The 22,850-nt window shown below is 39.6% G+C and overlaps 1 protein-coding gene across 2 annotated transcripts in view; it reads left to right on the top strand.

Moving 5' to 3' along the window:
* The first annotated feature begins 646 nt into the window (after nt 1–646).
* LOC118207898 (prickle-like protein 2) overlaps nt 647–22,850 on the top strand; it is a 51,450-nt gene continuing 29,246 nt past the window's right edge. The window contains exons 1-2 of one of the 2 annotated variants that reach the window (XM_035382077.1): nt 647–971; nt 11,032–11,097. In XM_035382077.1, coding sequence (XP_035237968.1) covers nt 11,060–11,097 — 38 coding nt within the window. In that variant the 5' untranslated portion in view covers nt 647–971; nt 11,032–11,059. The remainder of the gene's footprint in view (nt 972–11,031; nt 11,098–22,850) is intronic. The other variant, XM_035382079.1, reaches the window with a different exon arrangement.

Here is a 22,850-nt window from a genome sequence, read left to right as displayed (position 1 = left end):
TGCCTCTGGTCGCAAAAAATACTGACATTCACTAGCCATGCCCAGTGTGCCCACGGGCCGGGCCACTGACTGGTCCCATACGCCACTCGACATTGATTCCGGAAAATAGGGCCCTTAAAGTCAAACCTTGTTTGACAATGTCGGTCATTACCTGGTGCTGCTGTATAATGGAGGAATGTCAAAGATGAAATGTGACATTATGAAACGTCTAAGTGGAATGGAAATCAGTGGGTCCAAAAAAGATATATCTTTTTAATGAATCAGTAAATATTGTATTGTAAACTTTGAGCAATTGAATTTCTGGAACTGAAGCCACCAGATGATGGTGAATTTTGAGTTGCGAACAGCTGGTACAGAAGGGGGGATGCTGACAGTGCAGTAGTAATTCAGTTCTGGGGAGGATCACAAATTTACAGACACAACATATACAGTCTAGATGCTGTACATAAACCAAATTTCTCTCCATCCACAGAGCTTTCCTTTCCCCTACAGTCTTTTGGTCTACTCTCTGTTCTTTACAGCAAAGTAACTACAGATACAGAATACCGTGTAAAACCCTTGTGATTTTAATCAGCCTGCCAGCTGGGAAGCGATTGGCTGGGAGCTGATGACTCATTTCAGTTCACTGACGGGGGCGGGCGAAGATGGTGTGGGAGTTGTTTTCTCTGCAGGAGAAGAGGCTTTCTGCCTGGCTTTCAGAAGTGCGCACGGTGACCTAACCTCGCCACACTAACTCACGCTTTTTTTTCCGTCCCCTGCTGCCTGTGCTCCAGAAGGCAAGGGGAGAAATAGCAGCACTATAGAGAGTTTACCGCTCCGCAGTCAGCTCCTCTCTCCTCTCTCCACGTGAGCAAGGAGGAAAATTGCATAACTGAGAAGGTGCTGAAAGTGTCTTCCTCCAGATCTTCACTGAACTGCAGTGCTTTTCCTGTGAGGGTCCTCTTGTGATTTAATACAGAGGAGAGACTAAGGTGAGTGTCATACATTTTCATAAGGCTTTGTAAGGTGGCAGCACAATTGCGCAGTGTAGTCTCAGCTAAGGGTATCTCTCTCTTCCCTAAGACTTGCTTTGTGGTGCTGTCTCTGTTAGTCTTTCAGAGGGGATATGGGTTCACTCGGCTTGTTCAATGACATAATCCCTGTGATCTTGTTCTGCAGCATTTGTACAAAAAAAAAAAGTTTCTAACAGGAGCTAAGCTGCCTTCTCATGGGCTGTGAAATGTTGGAATGCGTGGCTGTCACTGTGGTTTTCATACTGCCTCAGAGAAGACGCATGACACGTTGGGTGTGTGTGCTTGTGCGCGCGCGCCGTGTCTGTGTGTGCGCGTGTTTGTGTGTGTGGGTTTTCCTGTATTTTACATTGTCACATGGGTGTGTTTGTGAGTCTGTGTGTGTGTGTGTGTGTGTGTGTGCTGCTGTGCATGTGTGCATAGTGTGTCTATATGACTGGATGTGCGTGCAAGGGTTTGCTTGTATTTACATGTCTGTATGGGTGTGTTTGCCTATGTGTGTGTGATGTGTCTATATGAGTGGGTGTGTGTGCATGGGTCTGCCAGTGTTTACATGTCTAAATGTGTGTGTGTGTGTGTGTGTGTAATATACATATACTCACTGGCCTCTTTATTAGGTGCACCTGCTCGATATATATAACAGCTCAATATATAAAGCATGCAGACATGGTGAAGAGGTTTAGTTGTTGTTCAAAAAAACATTAGAATGGGCAAGATCACGCATGATCTAAGCGACATTGACTGTGGTATGATGGTACTAGATGTGGTGGTTCCAGCATATCTGAACACAGCTGCCCTTCTGGGACATTCATGCACTGCAGTCTCTAGAGTTTACAGAGAATGATGCGGTAAACAACAAAAATTAAAATAAAAAACATCCAGTGAGCAGCAGTTCTGTGGGGAAAACACATCGTTAATGAGAGGTCAGAGGAGAACGGGCAGACTTGTTCAAGCTAACAGAAAGGCCACAAATGCTCAAATAACAGCTGTTTACAACAGAGGTGTGCAGAAATACAGCTCTGAATGCACAACACATCGAAGCAGATGGGCTGCAGCTACAGAAGACCATGCCAGGTTCCACTCCTGTCAGCTAAGAACAGGAAGATGAGGCTGCAGTGGGCATGTGATCACCAAAGCTGGACTATTGACGACTGTAAAAACGTCTTCCGGCCTGATGAATCTCAATTCTGCTGCAACAGGCTGAATGTAGAGTCAGAATTTGGCCTAAATAGCATGGATTCATAGATCCTTCTTGCCTTGAGCAGGCTGGTGCTGGTGGTGTACTGGTGTGAGGAATGTTTTCTTGGCACACATTCGGCCTCTTAATACCATAATACCTCTTTATAATCGGAATGCAACAGCACACCAAAGCATGGTCGCTGACCATTTGCATCTCTTCATGACCACAGTCTCCCATTTTTCAAATGGATACTTCCAGGAGGACAATGCATCATGTCATAAAGCATGAATTTTCTCAAGCTGGTTCCACAAACAAGACAGTAACTTCAGTTGGCTCGAATGGCGTACACACTCCCCAGATCTTAATCCAACAGAGGAACTTTGGAATGAGTTGAAATGAGAGGTTTGCAGCACGAATGTGAAGCTGAAAAATCTGCAGGAGCTACGTGATATTATCAAGTCAGCATGGACCAAAATCCCAAAGGAATGTTTCCAGCACCTTGGTGAATAAGTGGCTCTAAGAATTCAGACTGTTCTGTCCTAACCAGTTCTGTCCTACCCAGTACTAGCATGGGTGTGTGTGTGCCTAATTGTATCTACTGTATGCATGTGTGTGAGACAGTGAGATTGGGAGTGTACTGAATACAGAGTACAGTTTCAGAGCAGGTGATTTAAACACACTCAGGTAGCTGGTGACGTGAGCTTTAGTGTAAGAAACAGGAGGAGGACCTGCCATTTCTGCCATCCTGATTACAATGGACTGACAGGAAACACATAGTCCTCTCTCCATACTACTTCAGTGTTCGGCATTATTTTAATTCCTATACTAATAGTGCTGTACCATCTAACGAGTTTGTTGCTTCCATCTATCCAGCATCTCTGGAGCATCATTTGCCTTATGCCAGTACAACACACTACCCTCCATCTTTATTGTCCATCTGAGCCTGTTTATATATTCACAGGAAAGCTGGAAGGATGCATTCTTTCTGAATCCTTGATGCTTTTTGTTAGGATGCTTCTGAAAGTCACAGCCTCTACTATCGAGATAATCGAGATAAAGGGGGCCTGGGTGTGGTGAAGGAATTGTGCCAAGGCTTTCTCAGAAGTAATAAAACTAACCTTATTAACCTTATTAAGGAAGCATAACAAGTAATGATTTGCTAGTGCTTAATGTAAATACAAGTGAATTATATAAATGCCCTGAGGGACTGCCCCTTTATGGGATTCATACATATTTTGTCTGAACTGACTTCTGTGGTAATAAATAACACTGACTATGTACATTTTGCCTCATCCCTTTTCCTATCAGCTTCGGGAGTCTTACAGCAATGAAGGACATGCGTGAATCATGAAGAGTCAGAGTTGAGTGTTTAGGAGTATGAGTGGGTGATGAAGAGTCTCAGTTGAAAATGTTGAGGGTAAATGATAGAGTGGGTGGATGATTTGTGTGGTAGGCAGAATAGATGAAGAACCTGATGCTTGTGTGTCCAAATGAAGAGTCAGGTCTGTTGAGGAGCGAGTTGTGTCAGTCCTGTAGAGAACCCTCTATCCTCTGAAAATATGTAGTCATTTGGATAATGCTGTTGTCTTATTCTGATGTGTTATAAGACTGACACACTGTTTGGCAACACACTCTGGTTGTTCCTATGCATGCCTGTGAAAGTCTGTGCCTGGAGAATTAGTTAGATGTTGTTCTCTGGTAAATTTACACCTTTGGTTTACGCAGTCTTTGTCTTTTAGCTTATGCTGTGTTGTCGGCAAGCCATGTACAGTAGTCATACAAATTCATGCTTTTTGCCTCCTGTTTAAGAAACTGTGTGGCTTCTGGTTTATGTGTTGCCTTGATTAGGTTAACCTTGCCATTCACTCGTAGCATCTACGTGTGTTACATGACAATGCTAGCCAGTCAAACCCAACATCATTCCAGGCTAAAACATGAGATAGGTCATAACTATTTTGTCTGAATTACGCTATAACATTAGGTCAGATTCTTAACCAGAAAGTATTCTTCTTCTTGTTCTGTTGCAAACCAGCTTATTTGTGTTTTAAAACAGAAGGCATTTACAAGCAGATGTATTTGTAAGACTACATAGCTTGCTGATGACAGCAATTTGTCTACAAAAGGAGTAAGTTAGAGGGGTTCATCAGCAGTGTTGGCAAGTTTTCCTCCAAAACTACTGCCTCTGCGGAATGTACCATAGTTTGCATCCTTTGAAGATATAAGCCTACTTACATATGGAAGCATATCTGCACCAAAATTAAAGTTAAACTGCAAATTGGCAATTACATTTTGTTTTCATTGCAATACAGGCATTTAGCAGACACTCTTATATAGCAGGACTTGCACAACTTTTACATTGCTTCCATTTATACAGCTGATTATTTACTGAAGCAATTCTGTATTTCATGTATGAACTGCTATACAAATAAAGTTATTTATTATTATTATTATTATTATTATTCAAGGGTACAACAGCAGTGTCCTACCCAGGAATCGAACCTGTGACCTTTAGGTTACAAGACCAGTTCTTTACCCATTATACTACACTGTTGCATTTTCATGTGGCATTTTCATTTGATGTGCTCAAGAACCATGACATAATTCTAAGTCTGGTTTGCATTTTCATATTAATGTATGTAATGTATCTTACAATTTAAAAAATTAAAGGTATACTATGTAAGATCCTCAACCCCACCCTCACCTCCGTTGAGAACACACCCTCGAGCGCAAAATGTCAAGCAAAGAGATGAGGTGGTCAGAGATATTTAAAATAGCATTTTAGCAACATTTATGATTTCATATAGATGATAACAGTAATTGGGCAGTGTTATAACGATCTTTAAACTGAGTGTAGTGTGTGGGAACATCGTATGATAGCTACTCCGTAGTCCAGCTATTTCGTTTTTCCTCGTTCGGTATTTTAGTTAGAATTGGGATGTAAACACAGAATCATTTGTGGAATAAGTAGCATTAGCAGGTCATCGGTCTATCATAGTTAGCTAACATACTTGTAAAGTGAATGTTTTTTTCATGAAATTATTTGTATCCTATCCAAATATTAGCTTCTTTATTTTCTCAAATACAACATAATATGTATATGTTCATGGCTATGGATAATGGGTATTTCATGCAAATTGTAGTTACCTTATCTGACCTGTGTTCTGTAGTTGTTTCAACAGTCCTTCAGTATGCAGTTATTGTGTGTCGCTTTGGAAATCCTGACGAGAGAACAAAATTTGATTCAAGCTACTCAACCTTGAGCCTCAAGCTGCCTAATGTAACTAGCAAGCTAAAAGTTATTTATACAGGTCCAACAGAAAACAGGCCAACTCCAAGGTTGACTCTAGTTCTTGAACAAATCCTGTCTGCTTGTTGCCATGCCTGCCCCTCCACACAGAAAAGAGTGCCACGCCCAGAAACATCCCAAACACATTTTAGAATAACAAATACAGGTAAAAGGTGCATGAATTTGGCAAAACTAAGTAAAGACATAGATTGCCAGTGCATCATAGATATGTGCTAGCATAGTTCTTTTGTAGTATTTTGAAGTAAAAAATCCAACATAGTCTACCTTTAAATGCAAAGTCTATCTTATATTCAATTTTTCTTGCCTTCTATGGCAAAAACCTGCCATAATATACATCTAAAATAGAAAAGGCAGTTTATTATTATAACCACATTATCCATGACAAAAATGAAATAATTCAGTTGGCCATTTATCATTTCAATTTCATGTTTTTGTGGTACAAGGGTGACATAAATCAAATGCAGTGGCATTGCTTATTATTTTGTGCGGTCACACAAATATCCTGCCAAAATTCTAATTGAAAATGAAAATGCAAAGGATGGATAGAATTTGTTATTTCAATTTTGGCAGCGTTTTTGCATGAGCACCCAAAAAATGATAATGCAAACGGAAGCAATGCCGTTGCTTTTGATTTACGTCACCCGTGTGCCACAATAACATGAAAATGAAATTAATTACAAATTCATTTTTGTCATAGATAATGTGGTTACAACAAGAAACTTATTTCAAATGTGGTTTTTCATTTTCATTTAAATTATGACAGAGTTGTGTCGTAGAGAGTGAGATGAAATGGAATATAAAATGGATTTACATTTTCATTTGAATTTTGGCGTGGATATGCTTCAATACTTATGGAGTACAATGACTGACAAATGATTTAATTGACTTGCTTTACTGAACATCCACCATGACATCAAAATAGACAGTGAGGCAGTGCTGCATGAGTTTGATCTAAAAGAGAAGCGAAGATTTAACATCATATCAACTTGTTCTATTTCATGAAACAAGCTGTGTTGTGTATGTGTGTAGTGGTGGGGGTAGAGTTAGCAGATGCCTGATTTTGGAGAGGAATGTTCGGTTTTGAAATTAATTTTACAGGTCTGGACCAGAATGTCCGTTTCTAAACCCCACCCCCTAGACGCGCATGCAATTACATAGAAACCTGCAGGCACCCCAGAAAAAGAGCACTTATTTTTTTCCCCACTGCTTTTACTCATAGAGTTATGAACTAGACAAATACTAGACTATTTGTTTGCTTATATGCAGTCTACGGAATGAGAATAACCTAACAATTTTAGGAATTTAGAAATCTTGCATGAGATATTTTTGGTCCCAAAAGACATTGAAAATGGGATGGCTAGTCACTGTAGCCGGCAATATGGTATAATGGTTGTGGAACTGGCATCGCAAAACTACAAATCCTGTTTTTCAAACTACAAATCTCAAGCTGTGGACACACAAAAATACAGATCCTTTTGGAACTGTTTTTCCATGTATGACAAAAAGACTACACATTTATGCACCAATCAAAATGAAGGTATTCACAGCCAATCTGGGAAACAGTTGCTCATAACCAATCAGTGAGAGCAGCAAAGCGATAGGGAGCAGGAAACTGGATGCAAGCCGATAGAATGGCGGACACGTAGGTGAGTAATATCAGAGATTTCGGTAATATCTAATGAAAAATGTATTGCCTCTGTTCTATAGCATTAATTAAGGATTATCTATTGTATCGTTTTTGACAACACCGGTGTTTAAATGATACTTTTAAACGGTACCAGTACCTAAATCAGTAGCAGCAACAACTGCTGGGAATGTGATTTCACAGAAGTGACTGGGTCTACAGATTACCCTTTCTTTTGGTAACAATTCAAATTTTTTTGCCGTAATCAGCTATGCAAATGAGCTGGTGGTGAACTGACAGTGAAAAGCAATGCATGTCTGGGCCACACTTGAACAGCAGCAACAATTGCGGGGAACGCAATTTCATAAAAATGTGACTGTATAATCTTAAACATTTGAGTCTGCAAATGAGATGTATGCTTTCTTTCATTTGGTTACTATTTTAGATTTTATGCATTAATCAGCTATGCAAATGATCTGCTGTTGAACTGACAGCGTATGGCAATGCATGACGGGGACAGCTTACGGGGACACCTGTTGCCAAATGTCCCATCTGTGCCCCTGCTTGCTTCCCATCGGTCTCCCCCTAATTGCCCGTTTTTGCCCTTGTCCCCCTCCCTCACCGGTGGGGCACCTGCCCTGGGTCCCAAGCATTCTGCAGCCCCCTCTGTTCCAGCCTGCATATTGCCCCTGGACCACAATCTACTGAACCTGCACTCAACCAGTCCTGCACCCCTTCATCAGTCTAGCAACCAAATTAAATGGAGTGTTAACTGTCTGATCGGGCCTGTTGTTCACTATGAACTCACACGCTGAGCCGGCCAAAGGATGTGCTTCCTCTCTTAAGTTTGATTCCTCCTAAGGTTTTGTCCTTCCCCATATAGGGCGTTTTTCCTTTCCCCTGTCACTCAAGGTGTACTTTTGTGAGGGCTAGGCCAGGTATACTGTAAAGCAGTGGTCTCCAACCCTGGTCCTGGAGAGCTACAGGGTCTGCTGGTTTTTGTTTTCACCTTAAAATCAGCACCCAATTGAGACCCAAGACACCAGGTGTGTTGAGTTAACAGTGTAATCAACTCTAATTGATTCATGAAGTGCAGAGTCACTATGAAAACCAGCAGACCCTGTAGCTCTCCAGGACCAGGGTTGGAGACCACTGCTGTAAAGTATATAGTGACAAAGGTTTTGCTAAATGTGTTACACAAATAAACTTGATTTAGTATCGCTAGTAGCTAGCGATTGTGTAAAGGTAAGATGAAAGTGCAGAAAAAAGTGGTTACCTTATTCTTTGGGATTATTTAATGCTTTGCTGCTCTCACAGAGTGGTTATGAGCTACTCTTCCACTGACTGGCTGTATATACCTTCATTTTGATTGGTGCATACACGTGTGGCTTGTTTCCCTATCGTACATGGAAGAATTGTGCCAGAATTATTTGTATTTTTCTATGTCCACAGCTTGAGTTTTGTAGTTTGTAATTTGTAGCTTGCGATCTGATAAACAGGATTTGTAGTTCTCCAGTGCATAAAACACATATGAATTATGTTTTGTGGGCCAAAAAACAGGCGTGAATTGTGAAACACGTATGAATAATATTGGCACTAAATATTATTTAATATGAGTGTAAATAGGGGTTTACTGTCTGCTTTCACCTTATGTAAATTCTGTCAAAATTTTAACCCAGATGATGCTTCTTGTATTAATATAAGTGTTGCTCTACAGAAATTGTCTGTGTGGATTTTCTCCGGGTACTCTGGTTTCCTTCCACAGTCCAAAGACATGCAGGTTAGCTAAATGGAGACTCTGAATTGCCTGTATGCGTGTGTGAGTGAATGGTGTGTGCACCCTGTGATGGATTGGAAACCTGTCCAGGGTACATTCCTGCCTTTTCCCCAATGCATGCTAGGATAGACTCGAGCCCCCCACAACTCTGACCAGGAAAGGAATAAGTGGGTTAGACTGAGAATGGATGGATGCATGTACAGTATGTTCAATTTTGTGCTGACAACAATGGAAATTAAATTGACTGGGCTTCAGTTCTTTTTCCCGCAGTTATTTAATTCCAGTGTGACTCATTACTGTTCCAAACAGCGGACCACAGTACTTACTGCCGACTTATCTCTCCACAGAACTGAATACAGCCAATTAGCCATTTAAGGAGATACAGATGTCAGTATGAGACTATACCTCTGGCTTTTTAACAAGAATAACATCTTGAATGTGTTCATTTCATTGAGCTCCATCTTGCGGTTATGAACATATAAAACACGAAGCATTTCATTTAAATATATGTCTCCCTTTCAGTAGTCAATGCAGACGAAGCCATCTTTGAAGGACCTCGCTCTTATTTTTAGTTCACAGTTAAAAGAACTTAGAGAAGAGAGGCATGTTTTTCAACTGTTCATTTCTGTCTTTTCACCAATCTAATATCAGCATTTGGGAAAATTATTTATTCTTGTTGGTGGGATAATTCTGAGAAAAACAGGCTATGGAGAAAAAAGGGAAGGTTTTCAAACAAGTAATCATTTGCATTGGGCCATTCAGCAGATGTTCTTATCCAGTGTGACATACAAAAAGTGAGTTTTTCATGTGTAGGTTTTGGCTATGAGTAGAAACTATGCTGACAAAGTCATAAATAAATATTGACATGTTTGATAAATGTTACTCAGTTAATGAATTAATTAATTTTGAGGTGGCAAAGCTGTGTTTGGTGAAAAAATGTGGGTTTAAACAGAAGCTGTTGCTGTGGTGATAAGAGTGCATTCATATTTCTTAGGAGATTGTACCTTGAACCTGAGGGGTTGTTGTTCTTAGATGAAACACTACTTTAATCCCCTTTTAGAACAAACTTAGATGCTGTCAGATATATTATTTAGTCAAATGCTGCTTCTATGCCCTCGGCCAGTGATTTAAATTGACCCCTTAATTGCTAAAGAACACCATAAATCAGCAGACAAAGTAGCCCTCCAGGACTGGAGTTTGAGAGTCAGACGTGTGACATGGTTTAAAGCTTGAAATAAAGAGCACATTTGCACCAAAATGACTAAATCCTCTGATCCTATGGGAATCTCATTCAGTAAACATACAGGGCATATTTGTTCAGAAAAACAACAAAGAAATACAAAAATAGTTTAGTATTTAGTTAGTATTTAGAAGTTTCTTGCTTTCAGGTAATTTGCTTGGCACTGGAAAGTGACAAATATATTTCACTGTAAGGTATGAAGTTGCTTTCTTAGAAAAATGGCACTTTTCAAGTTTGAAAATTACATTCATGAATATAGAAATGCTCGTTTTCAGGTGCTCCTGAAAATTCTTTCAGCTCAATGGAAATAACGCAAAATGAAATAATGACTTTTCCTAGCCTATGTACAAAGAATGAATTGATAGCTTATGGCTTGGAGGGGGATTTTGGCAATGTAAAAACCATCACTGTAGTATTAGCAGTTCTTTGACTTGTTGTGGACAGTTATTGGATTATAAAATACAATTTACATCAACCTGGGGTGTCTATTTCAACCCTCCTTTGGAGAAGGGGACAGGCTAGCCATTTCTTTTGTAATCGCTAGCTTTACCAATCAAGACAGTGTTTTTTGTATCAAAGTGTGAAGGGTCTAAGCTTTACAATGGTATACATGTTATATCGCTGTACCCTGAATCAATGACAGATAAAAGCAATAATTTAGGACAATGTCATTGTAAGGTGCATGTGTCTAATTTCACGGCAATTGGACTTCAAGGGTTTAAACCCATGTATGAGTATAAAGGACCTAAATCTCTGTTGCCTGCAGAAACTGGGACAGCAGCGGAGGCAGGGAACGAAAGAGTGGGAGGGAGAGGGAGCACTGCCAAGCCACTCCACTTCTGATACTGGGGGTGTAATTAAGCTACACTCTCTCTCCATTTCTCTCTTTGCAGAACATGGCGCATTGGGGGTGTATATCACATGGCTGATGAGGAGGAATGTGAGATTACCATGAGGGGGTGAGGGGTGTCTTTGTGGCCATGTCTGATTTTGTGTGTTTTGCTGGATGTGCAAACCACGCGTTTACCCTTTACTGGAATGATTTGACTTTGATGTTAAGAGTCGGTCTCTCTCTTTCACTCACCTTCTTTCTTCAAACTTGAACTGGCTACAGTTGTCCATTATTTTATTCATATTTTGTGATGAAAAAAGACCAGAAGGTAGCTGGTCTTTTGTCATCTGTGCCTACATACTGGAAGACATACTGTAAGAAATGTAATGTTGCCAAAAAGGAATAGCAGACTAAAACAAGACCCTCCCCATCCCCTCTCTATCTTTCTTTTATGTTCCTTTCCTGACTGATTCGATAATTACCCTTTTCACTGTGCTTTCATGATTGAAAGTGCATGAAAGACTACATTGGTTCTCTAAAAATGTACAGAATTTCTAAACATGACATCCAAGGAGTGATGCAGATGAAAAAAATAAAATAAAATTTCCAAAGAATTTCTTAATCAGACATTTATTTGTGGTCTGCTCTGCCCGCAGCTCTGCCCGCAGAGGCAAGTTTCCACACAATGCTCAACAGCCCTGCCAGTTCCATACGCACATGTAAATCACATTAACTTGGTGGCTTTTGTGGTCTCTAGAGTGGATTGATTAAGTGCTCAGTCCTGATCTGGTTATCATGGAAATTAAGCCTTTCCCCAAATGATATTCCTCGAGGAGATGAGCTGCCAGTCTGGGAGAGTGAAGACATCTGCGATTCTCCTCTGAAACACGTGGTGTCTCCAGCCTGTTTCTTTTCACGCCAAAGCACACAGCCATGCTTTCATGGAGCTGAGTCGGAGGAAGACATGCTGTGGCATGCAGTCCATGGGCACCTGATCATCCATGCAGAAAGCGCTATGAATGAAACTGCTGAGTTGTCGATGGTAAAGTCGTAGCCTATGCGGTGGTTGTGAAATTGAAGCCATTTTGACTGACACACACGTATTCCTGGTAGAGCGAAACCCACAGACTGTAGCTTTTTCAATTGAAATTGCAGAAACAGGCCAAGACTTTTCTATGTGCCGTCGCAAAGCCAGAGAAATCGAACAGTGACAGAAATATTGTTTAGTTAGCTATTGGTTAACTTGCTTAGTTAACGAGCTGTTTAGGCGTTTCACGTTTAAGCTACATGCCTCACCATTACATTGGTGAACAAAGCAGGCTTAACCTATTTAGACAACAGGCTAGATGCTGTACTCTCATGAAATGAATAAGCTGATATCGATACAATATTTTTCATCGTTGTGCTACATAGTTCAACAAAAATTGACTTAAGATGTGAAATCTGTCCCCAGAAATATTACACACATAAAAGCATCAAAAACCATTTTATTTTTATGCACAAGATAACAACACATTATCAAATCTGTCAACTAACATTTAGTAGCTATTTAGCTGCAGGTTGTTGAAAAGGTAACTTATGTAGCTTGGTGGTTTGGAAACTGAAACTGAAGCTACAATAGGGCTAGGCCTCATCACATGATGAAGCTATGATGCTACTACACTCGTTGCGTGACCCTGTTGCAAATCTCATTGGTTTGTTCTTAACTAATCAGAGATCAGTGCGCCTAATCAACGCAATCTGATTATTTACTTTTTGTCATGTTTTGCTGTTATCAGTTCAGCCTAGAAATATTTTTGATCCAGGAAATTTTTTTAGTGTGAGCTTTTGATGCCTAATTCATACTGGAGCGAGTTTAATGAATTTGTACGACACTCTCGGGAAATGCAGGGCAGCAGAGCACATCAGTAAAACTATTTCTGGGCTGTGGCAGCCATCTTGAGTTGAATGGAACCATGTGAGCACGTTTCCTTTCTAGTTCTTATACAGTTCTGTAAGGTATATAGCCCATTGATACAGCTACTGATGATATCAAACCGGAAGCCAGTTATCTACATGGAAGTGCTTCCATGGTATTCATTTGTAAACATCGTAATTTGTCCTATCAAACCGCAGAGATATCGACTTCAGTGTTATGAACCAGTCAAAGAATGAACATAGTGGCAATTACATATTTTAAAGTTCCTCAGTATAGAATATACATTCTTTCTTCGTACCTTCACTGATATAAAGTGAGTGTTAAATGTAAATGGCTTACTCCTTCCATTGACAACTGTAAATACCCCTCTCCCTCTATAAGTGCTTGCTAGGTCAATTAAGCTGGGTGCAACTTTCCAAGGAAGTGGCATAATAAAACAAAAAACAATGGTGCTTTCTTGTGTACCGTGGCCTACCTGACACTTCTTAGTCAATAATTTCAGTATTTTTAAATTAAATCACATATATTATTTATGGCATTTCAGCATGAAGTATGCAAGACAGTAGCAGTTGTCAGCTGTAGTAAGGTTATTATTGTTCTATGTGTTATGCTGCATCTTTTGGAAAGCCAGCATGGGATCCAGCCTAAGGCCTGTCAAATAATTGTGTATTAACTTTGTAAAAGTTTTTTAGCCATAAAACTAGAGCTTGTGTAAAATAATAAGGCCAAAGTAATGAAAGCAAAATGAATTATTCAATTTGAAGGGTTCAGGGATGGTGATGTATGCAGTGTGCAGTGTGTTTGAGGCACAGACTGGGGTGACCATCTGTACACTTCCTGTCAGGAGAACTAGTAGAGCTCCGAATGTCCCTGATGACAGTGGTTCATAAACTCAGTCCTAATCCCATATTTATAAAGCATCTCTGTAGGAGTGCCGATCTAGGATCAGATTTATCCTGTCTTGTCCATTTATCCTGTCTAAAAGGCAAAACTGATTCTAGCTCAGCACTTCTACTCTGAGATATGTTTGAAATATAGGGTCTGGGGACCAGTGCTTTCATTGGGATGGAAAACACCGGAAGACAATGTTCAGGGGGTGAATTTGTTGGGGGAATGCATTTTCCGGTTCATATTTCCTTCAGTCTAAAAAATAAATACATAAGAACATACAGAGCAGCGCCAGTTCCTGGCAACATTTTTAAGTCACAAGCCTTGGGGCCAAGCATAAACTTCTTGTTTTTTGTTAATGCGATAAGCCTTGAAAAACAACCCTGCCTTAGGTTGTCTCATCACAGAGATCTTACCCATGTCATTGGAGTGAGCCACAACACGCACTTAGTTGTCAACCATCTTCTGAGATCCTCTGTCGTTCAGATATAATATCGTCATCAGCTGTGAACTCTCGTGTTGCTCCTGGCTGATCCTGTATAATGTTAAGCCCCACTGTCACAGCTGCTATTTAGTAGCAGTACGTGATTCTAGTTATGCTAAAGAAACTCTCCTCTCTTCACTGTTCAAGCAGCTCATATATCTTTAGCGATGGATTAAAAATAAAAATAAATAAATAAATAATTTATATGCATGCCCCCAGCTCCCCCCAGTGAATTTTGGCCACTGATCCCACTGCTGCGGGCCCACCTTGTATCTATGTATTTCTTACATGTTTTGACCAATTACGGTTGTCATGAAAATATGCGATCTGCCATGTATTTTTTAGTTTTTCTCAAAAATACCCTCTGTCATCAAACTCAATTGTATCAGAGCGTCAAATAGGAAACTTGCATACCACTGAAAATCAGCATAAGTCCGTTAGAAAAAGGTTTAAAAAGCTGAGCTAGCAAAAAATAACTTCATTTTAATCAAGCATATAGTGCAAAATAAAAGTGCCGAAATGCATATTTACAAAAATAAACAAATAAATAGAGCTGCAAATGTTTCGGCCAGTGCCAAAAACCAAAAAAAGGGTCTACAAATACAAGCTTTATCTTCTACAAGAGCATTGCATACATGTATGTAAATCAGTTACATGAGTAATGCAATGACAACAAATTCAATTAAAGGCTATTATCAATTAATTATTCCATAAAGCAATTAGGTACCAAAGATCACATATAAGATCAATGCATATACATGCAATTGTGCATATATACCTAGAAATAAAATTGAGAGCAGTATGTGCAGATTAAAAAAGCAAAAAAAAACAAACAAAAAAAAAAAACACTACAGATAACATGTACACAACCACTACTGATAACATGTAAGACTGAGTTCTTCATTCACAGAACATTAATCAAAAGAACTGGTAACCAAAATTGATTTTAAGACGATTGAGGATTATCTTAAATCAGATCTTCTTTAGATAAATATCTACATGAGCTCCATGGGGTCAAAATAAAGACAATTAAGAGGGATACCTTGGATTATAAAGAGGGACCCCTGTCTGAAGACAAATACCCAAAATCTTAAACAATTACATTCTCATGGGCTGACATATAGACTTGGATCCAGTACTTCCGAATTTCCATTGATTCGGAGTCAGATTTTTTAGGACAGGAGAAGGTAACTATGTGGGCTTGACAACGCCATCCACCATCGCACAGGGGGGAAAAAGTAAGCGAGAGAGAATAGAATCAGGATAAAAGAACAAGCTGTTAAACATGGGGGAGCGAAAAAAGGACAACCAGCTGATCTTCAATTTCACTGTGCATGATTTAACGACTCACGAGAAGTCCATCTTGAACAAAGGATTATCCTTTGTGCCCAGTCCGACTCCTGATCCATTAAGGTAGAACTGTTTAAGTTTTTGCGTATCATTAAGTTGAAATATTTTTGCATAATTTACATCATACTGACCTACCTTTGAATGTGAGGCCTTTGGATGTTGCTTATTCTGATCCTGTCGTGAAACAAGCCTCAAATTCTCACAGGTAACAAGTACATCTATAGACATCTATATGTAAATTGGTGGGAAGAGATGTTGAATGCTGTGAAAATCTGTGAAAGCAGAGTTAAAAATCACACATTTTTGCCAAGTTGTGATCTGCTGATTGTGGTTTACATTCAAATATTGATTGAAAATGCACTAATAGGAAAGGACCTTGCTTATCCCCATAAGAATGTCTGCACAGTGGTCCCCCTTCCAGTATGTATGGCACCTGGAAGTTTCCAACAGGTCTAAATATGTGGAATTTTTCGTTTATTTAGCCCGTGCTCAATACATTTCAGAAACAAAAGCCGTTTAATGCGGAAAAAAAGAGAGTGCAATATAGACAAATCTGTGAAATGTAGCACTTCCTGTATTTTTCTGTCTTACCCTGCGTCGCACGCTTTCAAATCGCAGGTGTTTTCACCTTCCCATCATCCCCCTCGCAGAGAGCCGAAGTTCACGTTAGCGTAAAGCTAATTGTCTTTGGCCTTGAATGCGTTCACGTGTTTGTGCACATGCTTGTGAAGTGCTACGCTGAAGGACAGGACTAATTTCCCTCCCTGCTTGAGCTTGGCAGGCGAAGTGGGGGTCTGATAATCTCAGCTTCGGGGACAAGCTAACCTTCACTCAGCATCGCTGTCATGTTAGCAGCAGGCACACAAGAGCACCGGAAAAGGTAATTGATGGCAAGCAGGTAATGCATGATTAAAACGTGCCTTTCCAAAAAAATGTTACTTTGCCATGTCTGGTAGTACCATATAGTAGTAAGTTAGGTGTATCTATACAGGTATGCACTTACAAGCTGTGCAGGCAAATAAAGGCCCATTTCTGAGCTATTGAGGCACGTATCGAGCCTGCTCGTGTGACTCTCTTTCCCTCAGCGGTTTCCATTTGGGCACAATTACAGCACTGAATTCTGACTGCCCGTATCCTGCTGGGTTCAGGAGTGACTGCTTTACTCGTAATGAAAGACACTGAGCAGAAACTGGGTTGAGAGATCCCTTGAAATGATGTTACCGCCTCAGCTACAGTATTTAATCACCAGCTAGGCCCTCACCCACCATCCAGCCTCCCTACCCATCATGCATTTCTCATAACCCAAATCTGTCACACTCTTTTCAAACAAGAAGTCATGAACTATGACCACTATATGGGAATTGGAAAAATTACTATTGGCATACCATAGAACCGTCATTTTTTGCTCATCTGGGACCTTTTGAACACATTATTCACTTGCACTCCAGAATTCACTGCTGTCTTTTAGCTAAAAATATAGGCGCAAAGCTACGAGTGTTTCTGGCATGGCTTTGCACTGACGTGTTAGTCAGCAAGTTGCTATTTGCTGGTTAGAGCTCTATTTGCAGCCAAGCACACTGCTTTAGGTAGAGAGAGTATAGAATATGAAACAGGTTTTCATTACAGTATGTCAATATGTTATTTAACTCAGGGACCTCAAACGTAAAAAGCCATGCTGGGCCACAGTATCTGGATTTTGTTTCAGCACCTTATTGAGTAATTTAAGCTACTGTTTGGCTAAAGATGTTACATAAAGCCAAAATTTTTTGCTGTTTGAAAAGGAAACCACAAAAAACGCTACACATTGCGGCTCTGCAGGATTTGAGTTTGACGTCACTGCTTTGACATTTCACAGTTACACAAGTAGTTTCAGAGCCAGTGATATAACGAGCTGCAGTCGTCAACACAGGATGTCCAGGGTCTGCGCAGTCTGCCGGCTAAGGGGATGCCACATTTCACCTTTCTTCTGCAAAGTGGTGATTTGCAGCAGATAATTGCAAGAGAGTGAAGATGTTTGTCAGGGACAGAGATGGTTTTCTGGGCTCTGTCCCAGTCTGGCTCACTGTCTAGGTTAGTGATGGAACAAACAGGAAAATACGTGAGAACAGGTTCTCCTGTTTTCAGTAATCACCTGCAAATGCATACCAGATGGCCTAATCCATTCCTGGTTCCTGCTCTGGCCAATGTTCACACACGCCTTATTTCATTGAAAAGCTACTGCTTGCGCATTGTCCCCAGTACAGAAAAGAATACAAAAACATGCATTGGTGAATTTTTGTTCGATTTCCTGGAAGCTTAATGCTCAAACTGCTGTCAGTGGATCGCTCATCCGTTAATCCCATTCAAAGGGAACTAGTCTTTGTCAGATCTCAGAATTAGCATTTATTCTGAATTTGTCATCTTTTATTACATTGCTGTACGTAAAATTGTCTTCTGGATTTAAATAGCAGAGATCCCTTCCCACTAGTATTTGCACAAAATCCTTAACTCTCCATGGCCTGTTCTGGCTCAGTGGCCAGTCTGGAATTTTTGATACCGAGAAGCCTGATATAGACTTGAACTGGGCCCAAAGCTGTTTCTGTAAAACACACATGCACACACACACACACACACACACAGATCATACAGAATCCACATAACATAAAGTATACATATACATTTCAGAACATATACCTAATATATGTGTGCTTGTGTGTGTGCACTGTACATGTTAGTGCATAGTGAGTACTTACTGCATGAACCACCAGTGCTTAGCATGGCTGTGTGAACGTCAGCATTCACTAATGTTCTCTGTGAAGTAGATGGTAGGAGCAACAGATGCCAAAGCATAGCAACAGAGACACTTCCGTTGCCAGGCGTGAATAATAAAGTGCCATGATTAAGTATTCCACCCGCAAGCAAATGGTTCGAGAATTTTTCACACAAATTATCTATAAGCTATGAGTCACCAGCCAAAGGAAGGAAATCGAAGTCAGGGTGAAATCCATCATGAGAACAACACTTTACACAGGGCTCCCCAATTTTATCTGAATTCAGACATGAGGCACCTGAATCGACTAATCAAAGTCATGATTGGTTCATTACTTGAATCTGGTGTTGCGATTGGCAACAAAACCTGCACCCACAGGGCCTCTTCTCAGATAAAGATTTGGGAACCCAGCTCAAACATTTTGTAATGGCCTGTTTTACTGTGATGAACTGTGTGGTCTCGGCATTACGTTTTCATCCAAATTCTTCTGCTACCACAAGGATTTTATAGAAACCTTTGACAAGAGCCAAAGCTGTTAGACATGTAGAAGCATTCTGATTTATTTAAAAAATCACTTATTCCTCTGTCATTTGAGAGCATTTACAGAAAGCATTTAATAGTACGTCACAACATCCCACACTCTAGAACTTTATCACCACTTAATTATTGCTTTTCAGTTCAGCTCAGCTCAAATCTCTGCTGTAGGAAGGTGTGTGTGCGTGTGTGTGTGTGTGTTAGATCACTTTAACAGTACCCCAACAATTAGCATATCAAGTAAATGTCACAAGAGGCAAAAAGAGAAACAGCTCATGTGATGCAGGTTTGGGAGAGTGAGCATGTCTACTATATGTGTGTGTTTGTTCATCTGTGTGTATGTATGTGTGTGTATGTGCTTGTGTGCTTGTGCATGTGTGCTGTGTGCTTATATTTGTGTTCGTCCATTTCTTTGTGTGTGCTTGTATGTCTGTTTGTTCTTTTGTGTGTGTGCGCTTGCAAGTATGTTTGTCAATTTTCTGTGTGTGTTTGTGTGGGGGTGTGTGTGCACGCTTGCATGTGTATATGTCCATTTTGTGTGTGTAGATGTGTGTGTTTGTGTATGTGCATCTCTATGTATATTTGTGTCCATGATCTCGTCTTCTCCATGACAACTACCTTGTAATCTAGTTGCCAGCCGAGGGGGGGGGGGGGTTTGCATTCCAGCATGTAAAATTGTTTGTGGAGGCGTAGTCATGTCACTGTAGTTTGTTGAACTTTTTATTGTATTTTTTGGGATACATTTACTAGGGATAGAGGAAGATGCCACTATTTGTATTTGTATCTGTATTTGTTCAACCAAATTTTTTTTCTCTGTATTTGTATTTGGATAAAAACCAGAAGTAGGCATGGCATAAACTGGAAGTGGGTGGAGTTTAACAAGGAAGCTGTATAAAATGCCAAAAATCCCAGATTTTTACCATCATAATCACTGACGCTGCAATTGTTGAGATATAAAAGCATTAAAGCCATAGTTTTACAATGACATAAATAATAATACAGTTTTGGGCATGCCCCCCCCCCCCCAATATTGGAAACTGTTAAACCCTCACCCCTGCCCCCCCCCCCCCCCATAAAGTTGTACCGAGAAAAAACATATTTTGATTGAAATGTTTGATTAGATTGAGTACATTTCACAGAGTTATCATGTAGCTGCTATATTCCGTTTATTCAAAGTCTCAGTTTCAGAAAAAGCTTGAAAATATGTTGGTGGCATTATCTCTGCGAAGTTCTACGCCTGTCATTTCTATACTGGTGTTTACAATTGTTCATGCCCACCCTAAAGGCTTTATCAACTTCTTCACATGATTGCAGTGAATGAATTTTGTGTGATTATACATGCGGAATTAATTTGATAGGAAATTTTATCGAACCGCCATTATTTAGTTGTTGAATATTGTAGACAATTACACATTTGCATTTGAGTAAAAGCACATGTCGTTTAGTGTCTGGAATTTTTTTAAACGCAGTTATTTTAATACAAATATTTATGAAAGTTGTGGAAGGAGGAGGAGGATATAGCATTGAAGGTGTTGTTTTAATTTTAAAGTCCCCAAAGCCCCATGGTGTCACACTGGCCTAATGTTAAGGGAAACTCTCACTCGCTGTCTCTCTGCAGGTGTGTGTGTGCGTCAAATTGAGAAACTTGGTGCTGACTTCTGAGCAAATCACATCAAAGAGGTGGGAAAAACAGATTCAAATCAGAACAATATCAGCAAAATTCGAGAGGAGAAAACTTTCAGAGAGGACACATTGTTCGAGTGTTGCCGAATATGGTATTTGTATTCAGCACCATCCCTAGTATTTACTGTCTTCTTATTTGTCCATGTCTTTTTTCAGATTATACATTTGAAATATATCAGAAAGTCCTGTTCTTGAGTGTGGGTATTAAACATGAAAGAACATAAATTCATACCCACACTCAAGAACAGGACTTCCTGATATATTTCAAATGTATAATCTGAAAAAATACAAAGGATGTGGACAAATAAGAAAAAGGAAGTACTAGGGATGGTGCCGAATACAAATACCATGTTTGGCAATACTTGAATTATATTTTAAAATAATGATTCCCACTTCCTTCCATTCACCTTTATCAGTGTTCCTTTTTAATGGTAACTATTTTTTGTTTGTTGGTGTAAGTCAAACAAACATCAACACTGAAATCTTGGAACAGCTGGAGGATACTGAGGTACAGAATGATGTAGTACTAAAAAAGTTACAATAACCTAAAGAAAACATGCCAACAGACCCCAGTGGCATATATCCAAGATTTTTTAAAAATACTAGCATGGATTATTTACAAACTGCTAACACATATATTATGCAAACTCTAAGAACTTCTTCTATAATAATAATAATAATAATACTAATAATAATAATAATAATAATGTTTTATATTTTAAAATGTCTTTTAGTGTTTTTAATTCTTAAAAAGTCATAAAAATGCATTTCTTATATATATATATATATATATATATATTTTTTTTTTTTTTTCTTTTAATAGGATCACTAACTGTGACTGTTTTTTAATTATAATGGGGATTTGATTGATTTAATTTCAGTTATGATATTGATATTGAGAAGCTAAAAGCAAAGTGCTTGAGGCTGGACTGAATCTCTTAAGAGGCTTAAATTTGCATAATCTGCTCAGGTGGAAAAGTTATACATATTTTTAATGTTTGTTGCAAGTCTGCCGGTAAAGCTAATGACAAATAAGCATTCTTCCACCAGCCATCTTGTATTGATCACACACGTCTTGTTAAAGGAGGTAGAGAAGGTTACCGTGGATACTTGCTCAGACAGATGCCATGGTGACCGAGTGTACTGACGAATAGAAAAAGAAGAGAGATAGGGAGAAGAGTGAGAGAGGATAAATAGATAAACACATAGATTGACTGAAATTATTCAGCCTATTCATTCATACTGCTATATTTAACAAAACATTGCTAGTTGTTGCATTTCAGCGATCATTCCTTTGGCTTGACACCACTGAAGTTAATGCAGATATATTAAACATAGCTACCCATATAAAGCCACTTGACTGTAAAAGACAAATAGAAAAACCTGATGGGAGAGAGAGTGATAGAGAGAAATGGAGAGAGTGAGAGAGAGAGAAATTTCTTCAGTAACTCACTCAGCAAAAGTAGTAACCACCACAGGCACGGGGAATGTAACCACTGTCAGCCATGATTTTAAGTCTTTAAGTGTTTTGGTCTGGGATGACTGCGAGATTCAACTTCATGGGACATGCCTTCCAGAATCCAATGGTCACAACAGAATACAACAAATTGCATATAACAGCTTTAGTACATTGAGGAATTGGAAATGGACCAAATGATGTATCCCTGTTACAACTAGGAATATTGTGGCACAGTATTTTAGCACAGGGTTGCCAGATGCCCAGTTTTCAACCAGAATATCCTCTTTTCAAATAATTTGTACAGGTTTGTGGTCCTGACCGGACAATAAATCTCTGTTCTGAGAAATGAAAAATGTACCGTTAGTTAATAATGAATTGCCATCTGACCCACTCCCTGGTCCATGATCCCTTCCATTACCTACACCACATGGCCAAATGTATTTGGACACCTGACATCCAACATCTCATCCAAAATTATGGGCATTAATATGGAGTTGGTCCACCCTTTGCTGCTATAATAACCTCCACTCTTCTGGGAAGGCTTTATACTAGATGTTGGAGTATGTATGGAAGGATTTGCTTCCATTAATCTAAGACCATTAGTAAGGTGGGGCACTGATTTGGCGATTAGGCCTGGCTTGCCATTGGCTTTCCAATTGATCCCAAAGGTGTTGGATGGGGTTGAGGTCAGGGCTCTGCGCAGGCCAAGTTCTTCCACACCGTTCTCAACATGGACCATGCTGTATGTCAGGGAGCACTGTCATGCTGAAACTGGATAGGGCCTTCTCCAAACTGTTTAGGAATCACAGATTTGT

Source organism: Anguilla anguilla, chromosome 11, assembly GCF_013347855.1.
Source record: "Anguilla anguilla isolate fAngAng1 chromosome 11, fAngAng1.pri, whole genome shotgun sequence".
Taxonomy (NCBI): domain Eukaryota; kingdom Metazoa; phylum Chordata; class Actinopteri; order Anguilliformes; family Anguillidae; genus Anguilla; species Anguilla anguilla.
This window is presented reverse-complemented; position numbering and strand designations above follow the sequence as displayed.